General features: G+C 42.4%; 1 protein-coding gene across 3 annotated transcripts in view; it reads left to right on the forward strand.

The window, feature by feature from the left end:
- Window positions 1–20211, forward strand: part of WDHD1 (WD repeat and HMG-box DNA binding protein 1) — an 89765-nt gene that overhangs the window by 61513 nt on the left and 8041 nt on the right. For 2 of the 3 annotated variants that reach the window (XM_055289308.2, XM_063645566.1), the window contains exons 17-24: window positions 494–608; window positions 1282–1413; window positions 4719–4936; window positions 5333–5448; window positions 5635–5688; window positions 10884–10927; window positions 11315–11485; window positions 12825–12958. In XM_055289308.2, coding sequence (XP_055145283.1) covers window positions 494–608; window positions 1282–1413; window positions 4719–4936; window positions 5333–5448; window positions 5635–5688; window positions 10884–10927; window positions 11315–11485; window positions 12825–12958 — 984 coding nt within the window. The remainder of the gene's footprint in view (window positions 1–493; window positions 609–1281; window positions 1414–4718; window positions 4937–5332; window positions 5449–5634; window positions 5689–10883; window positions 10928–11314; window positions 11486–12824; window positions 12959–20211) is intronic. The other variant, XM_055289309.2, reaches the window with a different exon arrangement.

The following is a 20211-nucleotide window of genomic DNA, read 5'->3' on the forward strand; positions in this document are numbered from 1 at the left end:
CTAGTCAAGCCTAAAACACTTTTTGAAAAGAGATATTTGTTACATATAATTAAGGCAGCTATTATAATAATAATATTACTATTCTAAGTTACTAACTTTTGAAAACTTTTTTAATTTTGCAGTTTTTTTTTTTTTTTTTTTTTTTTTTATTTTTTTGAGACGGAGTCTCGCTCTGTCGCCCGGGGTGGAGTGCAGTGGCGCAATCTCGGCTCACTGCAAGCTCCGCCTGCCGGGTTCACGCCATTCTCCTGCCTCAGCCTCTCCGAGTAGCTGGGACTACAGGCGCCCGCCACCACGCCCGGCTAATTTTTTGTATTTTTTTTTAGTAGAGACGGGGTTTCACCGTGGTCTCGATCTCCTGACCTTGTGATCCACCCGCCTCGGCCTCCCAAAGTGCTGGGATTACAAGCGTGAGCCACCGCGCCCGGCCTAATTTTGCAGTTTTTATGACATGTTAGCAAATTTTTATGATGGAACTTTTCTTTACTGACAGGTGCATTCCTTGTAAAGGTTCTCGGTTTCCCCCAACCCTTCCACGCCCTGCTGTTGCTATATTATCCTTTAAGCTTCCTTACTGTCAGATTGCAACAGAGAAAGGACAAATGGAGGTATGTGGAAGTCTTACCTTGACACTTTGAATTTGATAATACAGCACCTGTGATACACACACTTTAAAATTGCCCTGATGGCCAGTATTGAATATTCATTACTGTACAATTACATAAATAGGGGTAGCAGGGAGGGAAGGGGACTGCTTGGGATCACCAGGCCACCTGATTGCCATCACTGCTTCCAGAGACTTTGTCTACAAAGTAAATGGGTGTGACTATCAGAGACCCACTGGGGAAAGACTTACTCTCAGCATGGGGCATGTCCCTAAGAAGAAGTGCCTCCATACATTTTGTGCTATAGCACCTGGCTTGCCTGACCCTAGTCCTAGCCCCGTGTCATCGAAAGTCATTTGAAATCTTGCAATTAGTTATTCTAAATAAGAAACAAATTAGCTTTTAAAAAGCTTGTTTACCAAGTTCTCTGAGCACTAATTATGATAGCTAGGAAACAGTTTTAAATGTTGTATTCCTCCCCAACCACCTTTTTTAAGGATAGGGGAAAAAGTTAAGCTGTAGTATCACACTAGAATTTAAATTGTAAAATAAACTTATAGAAAGGAGGAGTTCAGAACATATTTTATTCAAAAACTGGTATCTTAAGATAAATACTTAATGCTTGCCTCATATTAAGGTGATAGTTGGCCTTAAGCAATTTTCTTCGCTTTTGTAGGAGCAATTTTGGCGTTCAGTTATATTTCACAACCACTTTGATTATTTAGCTAAAAATGGTTATGAATATGAAGAGAACACTAAAAATCAAGCAACAAAAGAGCAACAGGAACTTTTAATGAAAATGCTTGCGGTGAGTAAAATAAATATACTGAAAATGTTAAAGTTAAATGCTTTTCTATAGGTTGAATTTCTTAAAGGTCTGTGCATTAGGACTAAGTCCCACAACCTAAGATTCCTAAGTTTGTTGTTGTTGTTGTTGTTGTTGTTGTTTGTGCGACAGAGTCTCGTTCTGTCGCCCAGGCTGGAGTACAGTGGTACGATCTCGGCTCACTGCAACCTCTGCCTCCTGGGTTCACGCAATTCTCCTGCCTCGGCCTCCTGAGTAGCTAGGATTACAGGCGCACACCACCACGCCTAGCTATTTTTTTTTTTTTTTTTAAATAGAGATGGAGTTTCACTATGTTGGCCAGACTGGTCTCGAACTCCTGACCTCGTGATCCACCCGCCTCAGCCTCCCAAAGTGCTGGGATTACAGGCGTGAGCCACCACACCTGGCCATTCTTAAGTTTTATCTGGTGGTGTTTTCCCTTGTAAAGTTCTGTTTTCTAGTTGGTCTTGCAGTTAATTTTTTTTTTTTTTTTTTTTTTTTTTGATGCAGTTTCGCTCTTGTTTCTCAGGCTGGAGTGCAGTGGTGCAGTCTTGGCTCACTGCAACCTCCACTTCCCAAGTTCAAGTGATTCTGCTGCCTCAACCTTCCGAGTAGGTGGGACTACAGGCGTGTGCCACCATGCCTGGCTAATTTTTGTATTTTTAGTAGAAACGAGGTTTCACCATATTGGTCAGGCTGGTCTTGAACTCCTGACCTCAGGTAATTCACCTGCCTCGGCCTCTGAAAGTGCTGGGATCACAGGCATGAGCCACCGTGCCCAGCCTAAAATACATAAAACATTACCTTGTAGCTAAGATCATGTGCAGGAATAAACATCTCTAGGGCTACTTCCCTTTTGCTTTTGCCCATCAGTCTATGTTTTTTAACAGGCCTTCAAGGTAACTGAGAACCACTGCTCTAGTTTCTGTTATTATTTTACAAAGTTTGAGTGTATACTGTTTTTTAATCTCCAGGGCTGGGCAATCTTAAGAACTTTGATCGGGCTTTTAGATATGCCTGCCTTTTGTCATCCTCTTTGAGTTAGGCAGCTGTGTGTGATGAAAATTTATTTGTGACCAGTGGCCAGGTTTGGTGTCTAGAATATTTAAGTACATTTATCTTTGGAGCAGGGTGTCTTAAAGTTCCTGTGCTTGTGTCCCTACTCAAGGTTGGTTTATGGAAAGGAGTATAGTATCATTTCTTCTCTATTTGTCTTACACTAGACTTTATGCCCCAGAGGGCAGAGACCTGCTCACTGCTGTATGCCAGGCACTGACATGGTGGCTTAACACATAGTAGACCTCAATATTTGTTGACGAGAGTGAATGGTCCAGACTTTTAATTTTAAAATTGGAGAAAAAAGGTTCTTAGAGAAAAGTGGTATATGAGACCACAGAGCAAATTGCCACTCTTGTCTCCAAAAGGTAGTACTCACTACTGTTACCTTTATGCAACATGCCCTTAAGTTTGGTATTAAGAAAACTCAGTTTATTGTAGAATAAGTTTTATTCCTTTTATAAAGTGTTACTTGTGGTCCAGGAACTAGCAGCCTTTTTACTTTGTACAACATATATAAGGAAACATGTTTCATGTATTTGCTATTTAGCCTTAGAGCAGCTTTTCCCTGTGGCAGTGTTTCTCATATCAAAAATACCAGGGGACTCAAATCAAAGATACCAGGGAAGGAGGATATCTTGAGCCCAGGAGTTCAAGGGGATTGGTGAGTTCTTCTTTAGCATTCCTGGCCCCCGGGAAAATGCCTTTAGTTCAGCATAGTCACTGTGGAAACTAAACTATTCCTTTTTATTTCTTTTTTTTTTTTTTTTTGAGACGAAGTCTCGCTCTGTCGCCCAGGCTGGAGTGCGGTGGTGCGATCTCTGCTCACTGCAAGCTCCGCCTCCCAGGTTCATGCCATTCTCCTGCCTCAGCCTCCTGAGTAGCTGGGACTACAGGTGCCTGCCACCATGCCGGCTAATTTTTTGTATTTTTAATAGAGACTGGGTTTCACCGTGTTAGCCAGTATGGTCTCGATCCCCTGACCTTGTGATCCACCCGTCTCAGCCTCCCAAAGTGCTGGGATTACAGGTGTGAGCCACTGTGCCTGGCCTCCTTTTTATTTCTAAATGCCCCCTGAGGCAGTGTACCATCCCGATTAAGAAGTACTGATTATAGATAAATGATACTAAAAATCTTGAAAAGTGCGTGCAGGCAAATATCTAAAGCTTTAGTGCTGATGGATCAGACATGGAATATCTAAGTAAGAAAATAGTTCTAATATGCTATGAATTAGGAGACCTTTAGTAATCTTCAAAATACCAATTTTTCTCAGTTTGTTAGTTTTCTTTTTTGTATTTTTTAGAGACAGGGTCTCACTCTGTTACCCAGGCTAGAGTACAGTGGCAAGATTGTAACTCACTGCAGCCTCAACCTCCTGGGCTCTAGTGAACCTCCTGTCTCAGGCTCGTGTAGATGAGACTACAGGTGCATGCCACCATGCCCAGCTAATTTATTTTTTGTAGTTATAGGGTCTCACTGTGTTGCCCAGGTTAGTCTCAAACTCCTGGCCTCTAGCAGTCCCTCTGCCTTGGCCTTCCAAAGTGCTAGGATTACAGGTGTGAGCCAGCACACCTGGCCCCCTTGATTTTTTTTGTTTTGTTTTTTGAGACAGAGTCTCGCTTTGTTGCCCAGGCTGGAGTGCAGTGGTGCAATCTTGGCTCACTGCAACCTCCACCTCCCAGGTTCAAGCGATTCTCCTGCCTCAGTTTCCCAAGTAGCTGGGATTACAGGTGCACACCACCACTCCTGGCTAATTGTGTTTTTAGTAGAGACGGGGTTTCGCCATTTTGGCCAGGCTGATCTCGAACTCCTCACCTCATGATCCACCCACCTGGGCCTCCCAAAGCACTGGTATTACAGGCGTGAGCCACCGTGCCCAGCCTCCCCCTTGAATTTTTTAAATGAATTTCTTAATTTTCTTGCAATTAGTAGCTTAAAGTGGTATGTAATAGTTCATCAAATCTAAGCCACTGTTTATTGCATAGTACACCATTACTTTATTCACTTAAGCCATGGAGACACAAAAATGCTGCCAAACGGACCCACCATTAATTGTAATTAGTTGTGATTCCAATTTCAGAGATGTTAAAACTTGTAAAAATGTGCATCTTAGAATCAAGGAGATAGAGTACTAGAAAACTATTGTCTCAGTTTTACTAGTAGTGTCAGTATCTTTAAAAAGTTTTTCTTGATGTTATTTGATCTTTTTTTCCCCCCCCTTTTTGGATTAGCTTTCTTGTAAACTGGAGCGAGAATTCCGTTGTGTGGAACTTGCTGATCTAATGACTCAAAATGCTGTGAATTTAGCGATTAAATATGCTTCTCGCTCTCGGAAATTAATACTGGCTCAAAAACTTAGTGAACTGGCTGTAGAGAAGGCAGCTGAATTGACAGCAACCCAGGTGGAAGAGGAAGAAGAAGAAGATTTCAGAAAAAAGCTGAATGCTGGGTAAGAAATAATTCAGTTGTTTGAATTTTCCTTTACTGTCTTGAACGTTAAGTTGGTCTTTGCGGCCGGGCGCGGTGGCTCACGCTTGTAATCCCAGCACTTTCGGAGGCCAAGGCGGGCGGATCACGAGGTCAGGAGATCGAGACCACGGTGAAACCCCGTCTCTACTAAAAATACAAAAAATTAGCCGGGCGTGGTGGCGGGCGCCTGTAGTCCCAGCTACTCGGAGAGGCTGAGGCAGGAGAATGGCGTGAACCCGGGAGGCGGAGGTTGCAGTGAGCCGAGATCGCGCCACTGCACTCCAGCCTGGGTGACAGAGCGAGACTCCGTCTCAAAAAAAAAAAAAAAAGTTGGTCTTTGCATAGCTCTTTATTGAATAATATTATTTTCTCTTAGTTACAGCAATACTGCTACAGAGTGGAGCCAACCAAGGTTCAGAAATCAAGTTGAAGAAGATGCCGAGGACAGTGGAGAAGCTGATGATGAAGAAAAATCAGAAATACATAAGGCTGGTGAGATACATTTTCAAGCCCATAAATGATGAGAACTATCGTGGATGTGGCTTTTCCCATTTTACTTAACTGAGGGAAATTGAATACTCATACTTTTTTTCAGACCTCTTTGCTATCTGGTTGTTGTATATTGAGGATGACTTTATTTTCCCCATTTACATTATATTGCTTTATTTTAATCTGTAGGACAGAACTCGTTTTCCAAAAGTACAAATTCCTCTGATGTTTCAGCTAAGTCAGGTGAGAAATACTTATAAATTTGTAATATCAAGGAAATTTTGCAAGTCGTCTGCAAAGTGACACATCTACACAAATACACCTTAACTCTTAAGGCCATTTTTTGTGTGTGTGTGTTTATGTTTTTGTTTTTTTAATCTCAGATGCTGTTTGTGAAGCTATGGTCATTTAACAAATGTTTATAAAATGCCTATTGTGTATCAGGCATTTTACTTAATGGTGGATACAGAAGTCAAACAGACATGCATGGTTGATCTCTGTTTTAATGCTATTTTAGCCCAGCTGAGAAGACAGATGTTGAAGACAGATCTGGGTATCACTGAGGAAGCATGCAGGATACTGGAGAAACAGTTAAAAGGAATTGAAGGCTGGGCACAGTGGCTCACGCCTGTAATCCCAGCACTTTGGGAGGCCAGAGCGGGCGGATAATGAGGTCAGGAGTTCTAGACTAGCCTGGCCAACATGGTGAAACCCCATCTCTACTAAAAATACAAAAATTAGCTGAGCCTGGTGGTACATGCCTGTAATCCCAGCTACTCGGGAGGCTGAAGCAGGAGAAACACTTGAACTCAGGAGGTGGAGGTTGCAGTGAGCCGAGATTGTGCCATTGCACTCCAGCCTGGGCAATGGAGTGAGACTCCATCTCAAAAAAAAAAAAAAAAAAAGAAAAAAAAGGAGTTGAAAATAGTTGTGTTCAGGGAGTGGGCCTGGGGCATAGCGAAGGTTGGAGTAGGGCACTGCTGGCCCTTTTTTGGTAGGGAGCATAAACCTTATAGTACCATTTGACTTTTTAAACCGTGGACATATGTTACTTTGATTTTAAAAAGTTAACTTAAAAAACATGTAGAATATGAAAAGAGCATATGACACATAGCTGTCATCTAGTCAGTGGTGGAGGATGGGTAGGGACTTCAAGGCAGGCCTCATGGAGTGTTTACAGCAGAGACCTGAAGGATGAATAACAGTCAGCAAGGCAAAGGTGCATGGGAACAGGAGCAGAAGAGAAGCATTTAGGCTTAAGGAACAGTATGTGTGAAGTGAAGGCTGCAAAAGGTGGTGTGAAAAGCTCAGAGAGCAAAGAGAAAGTGGTGCTAAAGGGTTTCAGAGTGATGGGCAGGAGCCAAGTCATGCAGATCTGTGTAGGTCATATTAAGGATTTTGGTCTTTTTTTTTTTTTCTTAATAGAGATGGGGTGTCACTCTGTTGTCCAGGCTGGTCTCAAACTCAAGCAATTTGCGCACCTCCACATCCCAAAGTGTTGGACCTGCAGGTGTGAGCCACCACACCGGGTCAGGATTTTGCTCTTTCTTCTAAGGTCACTGAGAGGCAGTTGTAGGTTTTAAGCAGAGGTATAGCATGGCACAATATGCTGAAGAAGAACAGCTAATACACTACTGGCCAGGTATGATGGCTCACGTCTGTAACCTCAGCATTTTGAGAGGCCAAGGTGGGAAGGATCACTTGAGACCAGACGTTTGAGACCAGCCTTGGGAACAACGAAACCCTATCTCTACAAAAAGTAAATAATAAAAATATTAGCCAGGCATGGTAGTGCACACCTGTAGTCCCAGGTATTTGGGAGGCTGGGGCAGGAGGATATCTTGAGCCCAGGAGTTCGAGGGTGCAGTAGGCTATGTTGCACCACTGCACTCCAGCCTGGGTGACAGAGCAAGACCCTGTATCAAAAAATAAGTAAATAGGCCAGGCGTGGTGGCTCACGCCTGTAATCCCAGCACTTTGGGAGGCCGAGGCAGGTGAAGCACTTGAGGTCAGGAGTTCAACACCAGCCTGGCCAAAATGGTGAAACCACATCTCCACTAAAAATACAAAAAAAAAAATTAGCCGGGCATGGTGGCTCACGCCTGTAATCCCAGCTACTCGGGAGGCTGAGGCAGGAGAATTGCTTGAATCCAGGAGGTGGGGGTTGCAGTAAGTGGAGATCATGCCACTGCACTCCAGCCTAGGTGACAGAGTGAGACTTCATCTAAAATAATAATAATAATAAGAAGAAGTAAATAAAAATTAAAAAATAAAGAGACTACAGGCCGGGCACGGTGGCTCACGCCTGTAATCCCAGCACTTTGGGAGGCCGAGGAGGGTGGATCATGAGGTCAGGAGATTGAGACCATCCTGGAGAACACAGTGAAACCCCGTCTCTACTAAAAATACAAAAAAATTAGCCGGGCATGGTGGCGGGCGCCTGTAATCCCAGCTACTCGGGAGGCTGAGGCAGGAGAATGGCGTGAATCCGGGAGGCGGAGCTTGCAGTGAGGCAAGATCATACCACTGCACTCCAGCCTGGGCTACAGAGCGAGACTCCATCTCAAATAAATAAATAAACAAACAAACTACAGAGGCAGTCCAAGTGAGATCGAATAAGGGCCTGAGCTAGGGTGGTGATGGTGATGTTAGAAAGAATGGGCAGAGTTGGAGAGCTATTTCTGAAGATGATGAAGAGAGTGTAGGAGTTCAGGGTGTAAAGAATGATTCTCAGTTTCTTGTAATAGAAGAAAAACTTAAGCACATTTAAATCTTGAAGGATTTATTTGAACATTCAGTGATTCATGAATCAGGGAGGCACCAAACCGCAAGGGGCTGGCACTCTGCCAGGAGAGACAAAAGGGGAAACTTTTATAAAGTATTTTCAGAAACAAAATAAATAAAACAATTTTTATTGGCTAGATGGAAAGGTTTTTTTGTTTGTTTTTTTGGGGGGGCAGGGCGCGGATACAGGGTATCTTGCTTTGTCACTCAGACTGGAGTAGAGTTGGAGTGCAGTGATGCAGTCCTAGCTCACTACAGCCTTGAACTCGTATGCTCAAGTGATCCTCCTGCCTCACCCTACTGAGTAGCTATGACTACAGTTGTGCACCACCATGCCTGGTTAATTTTTTGTGTGTACTTTTTGTAGAGAGAGGGGCTCGCTTTGTTGCCGAGGCTGGTCTGGAACTCCTGGGCTTAAGTGACCCTCCTGCCTTAGCCTCCCAAAGTTCTGGGATTACAGGCACAAGTGGCCATGCTCAGCTGGAAAGTTCTTTCTTTCCTTCCTTCCTGCCTGCCTCCCTCCATCCCTCCCTCCCTCCCTTCCTCTTTTTTTTTTTTTTTTTTTCCCCAGGGTCTGACTCTATCACTCAGGTTAGAGTGCAGTGGCGTGATTATGGCTCACTGCAGCATCAACCTCCCAGACCCAAGCGATCTTTCCACCTCAGCCTCCCAAGTAGCTGGGACCACAGGCATGTGTCACCATGTCTGACTAGTTTTGTTTTGGTTTGGGTTTTTTGTTGTTTTTTGTTTTTGTAGAGACAAGGTCTCCGTATGTTACCCATGCTAGTCTTAAACTGGGCTCAAGCAGTCTTCCCTCCTCAGCCTCCCAAAGTGCTGGAATTACAGGCTTGAGCCACCATGCCAGGAAAGCTCTTAATTAGAGATTAGTTTGTTAACACTGGCTTGAGTACTTGAGTGAATGATGGTGCCATTTCCTAAGTCAGGAAACACTAGAGAAAAGCACATTTAGAGAGGAAGGTGATGAATTACTGTAAGGTAAGTAGAATGTCGTGAAGACAGATACTTGAATCAGGAACTCAGAGAAGTATTCTTATCAAGAGATACAAAGTGAAAATCATTGGCATAAGTATAGCAATTTAAACCATGGGCATGGGTAAGCAAGCATTGGGGGAGAATGTAAAGCAAGAAGAAAAATGAGCTTAGGCCTAGGGAATCTCCAACATTTGAGCATCAGGTAGAGGAAGAGGAGGAACCAACTATTGGAACACAATGAGTCCACAGGTCCAGAGAGGAAGGAACTAAGTCAGGGAATGCAATATCTCAGAAGTCAAGAGAGGACAAAGTATCAAGAAGAAAGGAACAGTCAGCTACGTGGGATGACATTGATAGAGCAAACAAGGTGACTGAAAGGTATCCACCAGATTTGACCATGTAGAGATCATTGAGGGCCTTAGCAAGAGGAGATTCTGTAGGGTAGTAGAGTTGGAAGTGCTATATTGTATGGAGGAATGTATGGGTGGTGAGGAAATGATAATAGTGTCAACAGCTCTTGGAAAAATTTGGCTGGATGACTGGGCGCGGTGGCTTACGCTTGTAATCCTAGCACTGTGGGAGGCCAAGGCAGACGGATCACCTGAGGTCAGGAGTTCAAGACCAGCCTGGCCAGCATGGTGAAACCCTGTCTCTACTAAAATACAAAAATTAGCCGGGCGTGGTAGCAGGCGCCTGTAATCCCAGCAACTCAGGAGGCTGAGACAGTAGAATCGCCTGAACCTGGGAGGTGGACTTTGCAGTGAGCCGAGATCACACCATTGCCCTCCAGCTTGGGCAACAAGAGCAAGACTCTGTCTCAAAAAAAAAAAAAAAAAAAAAAAATGGCTGGATGGAGGAGGCGAGAGAAAATGGTGACTGGAAGGAATGTGGGGTAGAGAAGGTTTGTTTTTTGTTTCTTTTTAAGTTGGGAAACTTTAGGGGTCAATAAATAGGGAGAAGTCAAAGATGTAGGATGTCAAGAAACTTGATAGGTCAGGTTTTCTGACAAAGCAGGAGGGCATGGGATGCAGAACACAAGTAAAGGGATTACTAACCTTAGATCAGACGAGCCGCCACTCTTCTGCAGTAACAGAAGATAAAGATCTGTATATGGGCTGGGCGCGGTGGCTCACGCCTGTAATCCCAGCACTTTGGGAGGCCAAGGCGGACGGATCACGAGGTCAGGAGATCGAGACCATCCTGGCTAACACCATTCTGGCTAACACGGTGAAACCCCGTCTCTACTAAAAATACAAAAAATTAGCCAGGCGCGGTGGCGGGCGCCTGTAGTCCTAGCTACTCGGGAGGCTGAGGCAGGAGAATGGCGTGAACCCGGGAGGCGAAGCTTGCAGTGAGCCAAAATCGCGCCACTGCACTCCAGCCTGGGCTACAGAGTGAGACTCCATCTCAAAAAAAAAAAAAAAAAAGATTTGTACATACTGAATATGTTTCACAGTGGCACGTTGGGATAGTTCACATTTAATAGCTTTTATTTTGGCTTAGAAGTAGGAAAGAGGATATCTGTTGTTAATAGTTTTGAAAAGTTGCAAAATACATTTGTTTTCATTTAATGGGGATTAAAATATTCTATCTAGTGTTATAGATGTCAGAAGTAATCTATTTTCTACCATTATTAATCAAGGTTTTCTTTTTTATGAAAGGTGCAGTTACCTTCAGCAGCCAAGGACGAGTAAATCCCTTTAAGGTAAACTCTTCCAAGTGATGTTTTATATTATTTAAATACATTTGTATACAAAGAAATATTTCCAAATGATGAGATGACTCTCCCCAGACTTGGAGGCATGAAAGACTGATCTGTGTGGAAACAGAAGAAAGCAGCACTTGGGCTGAGAGTTGTCTTTTCTACTTACCTTCTAAGTACCTACGGTTTTGAAAGATACCTCTGTCTTTCTTGGGGATGTGGTATTTGGGAATATATGTATCATTCTTAATTTGGATTGTACCAAATGTATTTAGTTCTGAAGATGAGATGGCAATACAAACTTAACAGAAATTTCAAGAAAAAATAAATCTCTTGGGATTTTATTTTTCTTCTTTAAACATAAAGTGCTAACACTAGTTTGCTCTTTAGGTATCGGCCAGTTCCAAAGAACCAGCAATGTCAATGAATTCAGCACGTTCAACTAATATTTTAGACAATATGGGCAAATCATCCAAGAAATCCACTGCACTTAATCGAACTACAAATAATGAAAAGTCTCCCATTATAAAGCCTCTGATTCCAAAGCCGAAGCCTAAGCAGGTACTGTTTCAGCTACCTTCATCTGCAGTAAGCAGCATGGGATCTGTTTGTCTTCAGTTTTGTTCACTGTTTGAGATATAGGATAGGAGGTTCTGATTGTTTACAATTGTCTTGCTAGGGAAGTGGGTTCAATTCTGTTTTTGCAGCTGGGCACAGTGGCACACACCTGTAGTCCCAGATACTCAGGAGGCTGAGGTGGGAGGATCACTTGAGCCCAGGAGTTTGAGTCCAGTCTGGGAAACATAAGAGATACCCCATCTTAAAAAAACAAACCCCAAAACAGTTGTGTTTTTGTTTCAGAATCACTCCCTGTTCTGCCTCCTGAGTTGTTACACACTTTGTAGCAGATTCTGACTTCCAAGATCACTATCCTGCTCCCCCTGTCTTTTGAGACAGAGGCTCACTCTGTCACCCAGGCCGGATGGAGTGCAATGTCAGGATCTCAGCTCACTGCAGCCTCTGTCTCCTGGGTTCAAGCAATTCTCATGCCTCAGCCTCCCAAGGAGCTGGGATTATAGGGGCCTGACATCACGCTAGCTAATTTTGGTATTTTTAGTAGAGATGGGGTTTCAGCATGATGGCCAGGCTGGTCTCAAACTCCCAGCCTCAAGTGATCCACCTACCTCAGCCTCCCAAAGTGCTGGTATTACAGGCATGAGCCACTGCACCCAGCCTATCCTGCCCCTCTCCTTGTTTTTACAGATCACTTTTTAAAAATATATATACTCAGACCCCAGAAGCTCAGACATTTATCTGTATTTTTATTAAAATCACCCAGATAGTTCTGATGTATATTCTTATTTAATAGTGGCTGATATTGTACATGGCCCTAATTTTTCCTTGTTCCGAGTCCTGATTTTTCCACTCTGATAAGTATTTGATCCCGGATTTGTCATCGGTAAAATAGATCTATTGCTTATCTTTTCTATTTCATATAATTGTATTCATTTAGAAAACATGGAATTTAGGCCAGGCATGGTGGCAGGTGCCTGTAATCCCAGCTACTCGGGAGGCTGAGGCAGGAGAACCACTTGAACTCGGAGGGTGGAGGTTGCAGTGAGCTGAGATCGCGCCACTGCACTCCAGCCTGGGCAACAGAGTGAGACTCCGTCTCAAAAAACAACAACAACAAAAACACAAAAACATGGAATCTGAAGTGTAGTTTTTTGGTTTTGCATGTGTTTGCCTATTTATTTACAGCTGAGAACTCCAGATTTCACGTGTTAGTATAAGAATTCTCAATAATTATAGATGTTTCTTCACATTTTTCAGAACTTGCTTATAAAACATATAAAATTATAGTAGATGTTATTTGCAGCATTTATGTTTGTTTTTATAGGCATCTGCAGCATCCTATTTCCAGAAAAGAAATTCTCAAACTAATAAAACTGAGGAAGTGAAAGAAGAAAATCTTAAAAATGTATTATCTGAAACCCCAGCTATATGTCCTCCTCAAAACACTGAAAACCAAAGGTCAGTACATAGAGAAATTTAGCATGCAGTGACCAAGTAAAAAGTATACAGTAGCAGCAATACAAAATTATGCAACGCTGTTACTCCTTAATACAAATAATACATTGGCATTGGTAGTGGGCATTCTGGACACTTGTGACTATAAGGAAGCCACAAATATTAATGTCTATTTAGAATATTTATTAAAATATGCTTTAATAAATTGTATATTTTTAAATTGTAGATATATTTTATTGGGACATTATATTTTGTAATTAATTTTTTGTTTTTAAATAGTTTAATGGGGAGAAACAGCAAAAGATACAAAAAGAAGTGTGATAATAAGTAGTTTCATCCAACTAGTTTCTGTCTCCAAAAACAATCACTGCAACAAGTTTCTTGTGGAACTTTCCAAAATTATTCTATTTATGTGCAAATACATGTCTATTTTTTGTTTTACACATTATTCTGTACCTTACTTTTTTAACTTAACAATAGCTTTTGTAGCTTATATTACTATATAAAGAACTTCTTTTTACTGGCTGGGCATGGTGGCTCACGCCTGTAATCCCAGCACTTTGGGAAGCCGAAGCAGGCAGATCACCTGAGGACGGGAGTTCGAGACCAGCCTGACCAACATGGAGAAACCCTGTCTCTACTGAAAATACAAAATTAGCTAGGCGTGGTGGCACATGCCTGTAATCCCAGCAAACCGGAAGGCTGAGGCAGGAGAATCACTTGAACCCGGGACGCAGAGGTTGCAGTGATCTGAGATCACGCCGCTGTACTCCAGCCTGGGCAACAAAAGTGAAACTCTGTCTCAAAAAAAAAACAAAAAACAAAAAACAACAAAAAGAACTTCTTTATACTATAGCAAGGCTATCAGAAAAAGTACATAAACGGATGGATAGAAAAATAAGAGCTTTGCCGGGCTTGGTGGCTCACACCTGTAATCCCAGCACTTTGGGAGGCCGAGGTGGGCGGATCACAAGGTCAGGAGATCGAGACCATCCTGTATAACACGGTGAAACCCTGTCTCTACTAAAAATACAAAAAAATAGCCGGGCGTGGTGGCAGGTGCCTGTAGTCCCAGCTACTCGGGAGGCTGAGGCAGAAGAATGGCGTGAACCGAGGAGGCGGAGTTTGCAGTGAGCCAAGATCGCGCCACTGCAGTCCAGCCTGGGTGACAGAGCGAGACTCCATCTCAAAAAAAAAAAAAAGAAAAAAATAAGAGCTTTAATCTTTGTGTATCCATTGAATAGACATGTCATAGTTCATGTAGTTCTCTACTTGTGGACAAAAGATGGTTACTGGTCTTTTGCTAGTAGAAACCGTACTGCAGTGAATAATTTTATATGGCACGATCTTGGCTCACTGCAACCTCCACCTCCCAGGTTCAAGCGATTCTCCTGCCTCAGCCTCCTGAGTAGCTGGGATTGTAGGCATGCGCCACCACGCCTGGCTAATTTTGTATCTTTTTTTTTTTTAAATACTTTAAGCTCTAGGGTACATGTGCACAACATGCAGGTTTGTTACATATGTACACATGTGCCATGTTGGTGTGCTGCGCTCGTCATTTACATTAGGTATATCTCCTAATGCTATCCCTCCCCTCTCCCCCCACCCCACAACAGGCCCAAGTGTGTGATGTTCCCCTTCCTGTGTCCAAGTGTACTCATTGTTCAATTCCCACCTATGAGTGAGAACATGCTGTGTTTGGTTTTTTTGTCCTTGCGATAGTTTGCTGAGAATGATGGTTTCCAGTTTCATCCATGTCCCTACAAAGGACATGAACTTATCCTTTTTTGTGGCTGTATAGTATTCCATGGTGTATATGTGCCACATTTTCTTAATCCAGTCTAACATTGATGAACATTTGGGTTGGTTCCAAGTCTTTGCTATTGTGAATAGTGCCACAATAAACATACGTGTACATGTGTTTTTGTAGCAGCATGATTTATAATCCTTTGGGTATATACCCAGTAATGGGATGGCTGGGTCAAATGGTATTTCTAGTTCTAGATCCTTGAGGAATTGCCACACTGTCTTCCACAATGGTTGAACTAGTTTACAGTCCCACCAACAGTGTAAAAGTGTTCCTATTTCTCCACATCCTCTCCAGCACCTGTTGTTTCCTGACTTTTTAATGATCGCCATTCTAACTGGTGTGAGATGGAGTCTCATTGTGGTTTTGATTTGCGTTTCTCTGATGGCCAGTGATGATGAGCATTTTTTCATGTGTCTGTTGGCTGCATAAATGTCTTTTTTTGAGAAGTGTCTGTTCATATCCTTTGCCCACTTTTTGATGGGGTTTGTTTTTTTCTTGTAAATTTGTTTGAGTTCTTTGTAGATTCTGGATATTAGCCCTTCGTCAGATGGGTAGATTGCAAAATTTTTTTCCCATTCTGTAGGTTGCCTGTTCACTCTGATGGTAGTTTCTTTTGCTGTGCAGAAGCTCTTTAGTTTAATTAGATCTCATTTGTCAATTTTGGCTTTTGTTGCCATTGCTTTTGGTGTTTTAGACATGAAGTCCTTGCCCATGCCTATATCCTGAATGGTATTGCCTGGGTTTTCTTCTAGGGTTTTTATGGTTTTAGGTCTAACATTTAAGTCTTTAATCCATCTTGAATTAATTTTTGTATAAGGTGTAAGGAAGGGATCCAGTTTCAGCTTTCTACATATGGCTAGCCAGTTTTCCCAGCACCATTTATTAAATAGGGAATCCTTTCCCCATTTCTTGTTTTTGTCAGGTTTGTCAAAAATCAGATGGTTGTAGATGTGTGATATTGTTTCTGAGGGCTCTGTTCTGTTCCATTGGTCTGTATCTCTGTTTTGGTACCAGTACCATGCTGTTTTGTATAGTTTGAAGTCAGGTAGCGTGATGCCTCCAGCTTTGTTCCTTTGGCTTATGAGTGACTTGGCAATGCGGGCTCTTTTTTGGTTCCATATGAACTTTAAAGTAGTTTTTTCCAATTCTGTGAAGAAAGTCACTGGTAGCTTGATGGGGATGCCATTGAATCTATAAATTACCTTGGACAGTATGGCCATTTTCACGATATGGATTCTTCCTATCCATGAGCATGGAATGTTCTTCCATTTGTTTGTGTCCTCTTTTATTTCGTTGAGCAGTGGTTTGTAGTTCTCGTTGAAGAGGTCCTTTACATCCCTTGTAAGTTGGATTCCTAGGTATTTTATACTCTTTGAAGCAATTGTGAATAGGAGTTCACTCATGATTTGGCTCTCTGTTTGTCTGTTATTGGTGTATAAGAATGCTTGCGATTTTTTGCACATTGATTTTGTATCCTGAGACTTTGCTGAAGTTCCCTATCAGCTTAAGGAGATTTTGGGCTGAGACAATGGGGTTTTCTAAATATACAATCATGTCATCTGCAAACAGGTACAATTTGACTTCCTCTTTTCCTAATTGAATACCCTTTATTTCCTTCTCCTGCCTGAGTGCCCTGGCCAGAACTTCCAGCACTATGTTGAATAGGAGTGGTGAGAGAGGGCATCTCTGTCTTGTGCCAGTTTTCAAAGGGAATGCTTCCAGTTTTTGCCCATTCAGTATGATATTGGCTGTGGGTTTGTCATAGATAGCTCTTATTATTTTGAGATACATCCCATCAATACCTAATTTATTGAGAGTTTTTAGCATGAAGCATTGTTGAATTTTTTCAGAGGCCTTTTCTGCATCTATTGAGATAATCATGTGGTTTTAGTCTTTGGTTCTGTTTATATGCTGGATTACGTTTATTGATTTGCGTATGTTGAACTAGCCTTGCATCCCAGGGATGAAGCCCACTTGATCATGGTGGATAAGCTTTGTGAAGTGCTGCTGGATTCGGTTTGCCAGTATTTTATTGAGGATTTTTGCATCGATGTTCATCAGGGACATTGGTCTAAATTTCTCTTTTTTTGTTGTGTCTCTGTCAGGCTTTGGTATCAGGATGATGCTGGCCTCATAAAATGAGTTAGGGAGGATTCCCTCTTTTTATATTGATTGGAATAATTTCAGAAGGAATGGTACCAGCTCCTCCTTGTACCTCTGGTAGAATTCGGCTGTGAATCCATCTGGTCCTGGACTTTTTTTGGTTGGTAGGCTATTAATTATTGGCTCAATTTCAGAGCCTGTTATTGGTCTATTCAGAGATTCAACTTCTTCCTCATTTAGTCTTGGGATGGTGTATGTGTCGAGGAATTTATCCATTTCTTCTAGATTTTCTAGTTTATTTGCGTAGAGGTGTTTATAGTATTCTCTGATGGTAGTTTGTATTTCTGTGCGATCAGTGGTGATATCCCCTTTATCATTTTTTATTGCATCTATTTGATTCTTCTCTCTTTTCTTCTTTATTAGTCTTGCTAGCGGTCTATCAATTTTGTTCATCTTTTCAAAAAACCAGCTTCTAGATTCATTGATTTTTTGAAGGGTTTTTTGTGTCTCTATCTCCTTCAGTTCTGCTCTGATCTTAGATATTTCTTGCCTTCTGCCAGCTTTTGAATGTGTTTGCTTTTGCTTCTCTAGTTCTTTTAATTGTGATGTTAGGGTGTCAATTTTAGATCTTTCCTGCTTTCTCTTGTGGGCATTTAGTGCTATAAATCTCCCTCTACACACTGCTTTAAATGTGTCCCAGAGATTCTGGTATGTTGTGTCTTTGTTCTCACTGGTTTCAAAGAACATCTTTATTTCTGCCTTCATTTCGTTATGTACCCAGTAGTCATTCAGGAGCAGGTTGTTCAGTTTCCATGTGGTTGAGCAGTTTTGGGTGAGTTTCCTAATCCTGAGTTCTAGTTTGATTGCACTGTGGTCTGAGAGACAGTTTGTTATAATTTCTGTTCTTTTACATTTGCTGAGGAGTGCTTTACTTCCAACTATGCGGTCAGTTTTGGAATGAGTGCGATGTGGTGCTGAGAAGAATGTATATTCTGTTGATTTGGGGTAGAGAGTTCTGTAGATGTCTATTAGGTCTGCTTGGTGCAGAGCTGAGTTCAGTTCCTGGATATCCTTGTTAACTTTGTCTCGTTGATCTGTCTAATGTTGACAGTGGGGTGTTAAAGTCTCCCATTATTATTGTGTGGGAGTCTAAGTCTCTTTGTAGGTCTCTAAGGACTTGCTTTATGAATCTGGGTGCTCCTGTATTGGGTGCATATATATTTAGCATAGTTAGCTCTTCTTGTGGAATTGAATTGATCCCTTTACCATTATGTAATGGCCTTCTTTGTCTCTTTTGATCTTTGTTGGTTTAAAGTCTGTTTTATCAGAGACTAGGATTGCAACCCCTGCCTTTTTTTGTTTTCCATTTGCTTGGTAGATCTTCCTCCATCCCTTTATTTTGAGCCTATGTGTGGCTCTGCATGTGAGAATACAGCACACTGATGGGTCTTGACTCTTTATCCAGTTTGCCAGTCTGTGTCTTTTAATTGGAACATTTAGCCCATTTACATTTAAGGTTAATATTGTTATTTGTGAATTTGATCCTGTCATTATGATGTTAGCTGGTTACTTTGCTCATTAGTTGATGCAGTTTCTTCCTTGCCTCGACAGTCTTTACAATTTGGCATGTTTTTGCAGTGGCTGGTACAGGTTGTTCCTTTCCATGTTTAGTGCTTCCTTCAGGAGCTCTTGTAGGGCAGGCATGGTGGTGACAAAATCTCTCATCATTTGCTTGTCTGTAAAGGATTTTATCTCTCCTTCACTTATGAAGCTTAGTTTGGCTGGATATGAAATTCTGGGTTGAAAATTCTTTTCTTTAAGAATGTTGAATATTGGCCCACACTCTCTTCTGGCTTGTAGAGTTTCTGCTGAGAGATCCGTTGTTAGTCCGATGGGCTTCCCTTTGTGGGTAACCCGACCTTTCTCTCTGAACATTTTTTCCTTCATTTCAACTTTGGTGAATCTGACAATTATGTGTCTTGGAGTTGTTATTCTTGAGGAGTATCTTTGTGGCGTTCTCTGTAGTTCCTGAATTTGAATGTTGGCCTGCCTTGCTAGGTTGGGGAAGTTTTCCTGGATGGTATCCTACAGAGTGTTTCCAACTTGGTTCCATTCTCCCCATCACTTTCAGGTACACCAAACAAATGTAGATTTGGTCTTTTCACATAGTCCCATATTTCTTGGAGGCTTTGTTCGGTTTTTTTTACTCTTTTTTCTCTAAACTTCTCTTCTCGCTTCATTTCATTCATTTGATCTTTGATCACTGATACCCTTTCTTCCAGTTGATCGAATCAGCTACTGAAGCTTGTGCATTCATCACGTAGTTCTCGTGCCATGGTTTTCAGCTCCATCCGGTCTTTTGAGGACTTCTCTGCGTTGGTTATTCTAGTTAGCCATTCGTGTAATCTTTTTTCAAGGTTTTTAGCTTCTTTGTGATGCATTCGAACTTCCTCTTTTAGCTCGGAGAGGTTTGATTGTCTGAAGCCTTCTTCTCAACTCGTCAAACTCATTCTCCGTCCAGCTTTGTTCCATTGCTGGTGAGGAGCTGTGTTCCTTTGGAGGGGGAGAGATGCCCTGATTTTTAGAATTTTCAGCTTTTCTGCTCTGTTTTTTCCCCAGTCTTTGTGGTTTTATCTATCTTTGGTCTTTGATGATGGTGACATACAGGTGGGGTTTTGGTGTGGATGTCCTTTCTGTTTGTTAGTTTTCCTTTTAACAGTCAGGACCCTCAGGTGCAAGTCTGTTGGAGTTTGCTGGAGGTCCACTCCAGACCCTGTTTGCCTGGGTATCAGCAGCAGAGGCTGCAGAACAGCGAAAATTGCTGAACAGCAAATGTTGCTGCCTGGTCATTCCTCTGGAAGCCTCGTCTCGGAGGGGTACCCGGCCATGTGAGGTGTCAGTCTGCCTCTACTGGGGGGTGCCTCCCAGTTAGGCTACTTGGGGGTCAGGGACCCACCTGAGGAGGCAGTCTGTCCATTCTCAGGTCTCAAACTCTGTGCTGGGAGAACCACTACTCTCTTCAAAGCTGTCAGACAGGGACATTTAAGCCTGCGGAGGTTTCTGCTGCCTTTGTTCAGCTATGCCCTGCCCCCAGAGGTGGAGTCTACAGAATCAGGCAGGCCTCCTTGAGCTGCAGTGGGCTCCACCCAGTTCGAGCTTCCTGGCCGAGGCTGCCGCCTTGTAGTTCAATCTCAGACTGCTGTGCTAGCAATGAGTGAGGCTCCGTGGGTGTGGGACCCTCCGAGCCAGGAGTGGGATATAATCTGCTGGTGTGCCATTTGCTAAGACCATTGGAAAAGCACAGTATTAGGGTGGGAGTGACCCGATTTTCCAGGTGCCATCT

Source organism: Symphalangus syndactylus, chromosome 8 (genome assembly GCF_028878055.3).
Source record: "Symphalangus syndactylus isolate Jambi chromosome 8, NHGRI_mSymSyn1-v2.1_pri, whole genome shotgun sequence".
NCBI classification, from domain to species: Eukaryota; Metazoa; Chordata; class Mammalia; order Primates; family Hylobatidae; genus Symphalangus; species Symphalangus syndactylus.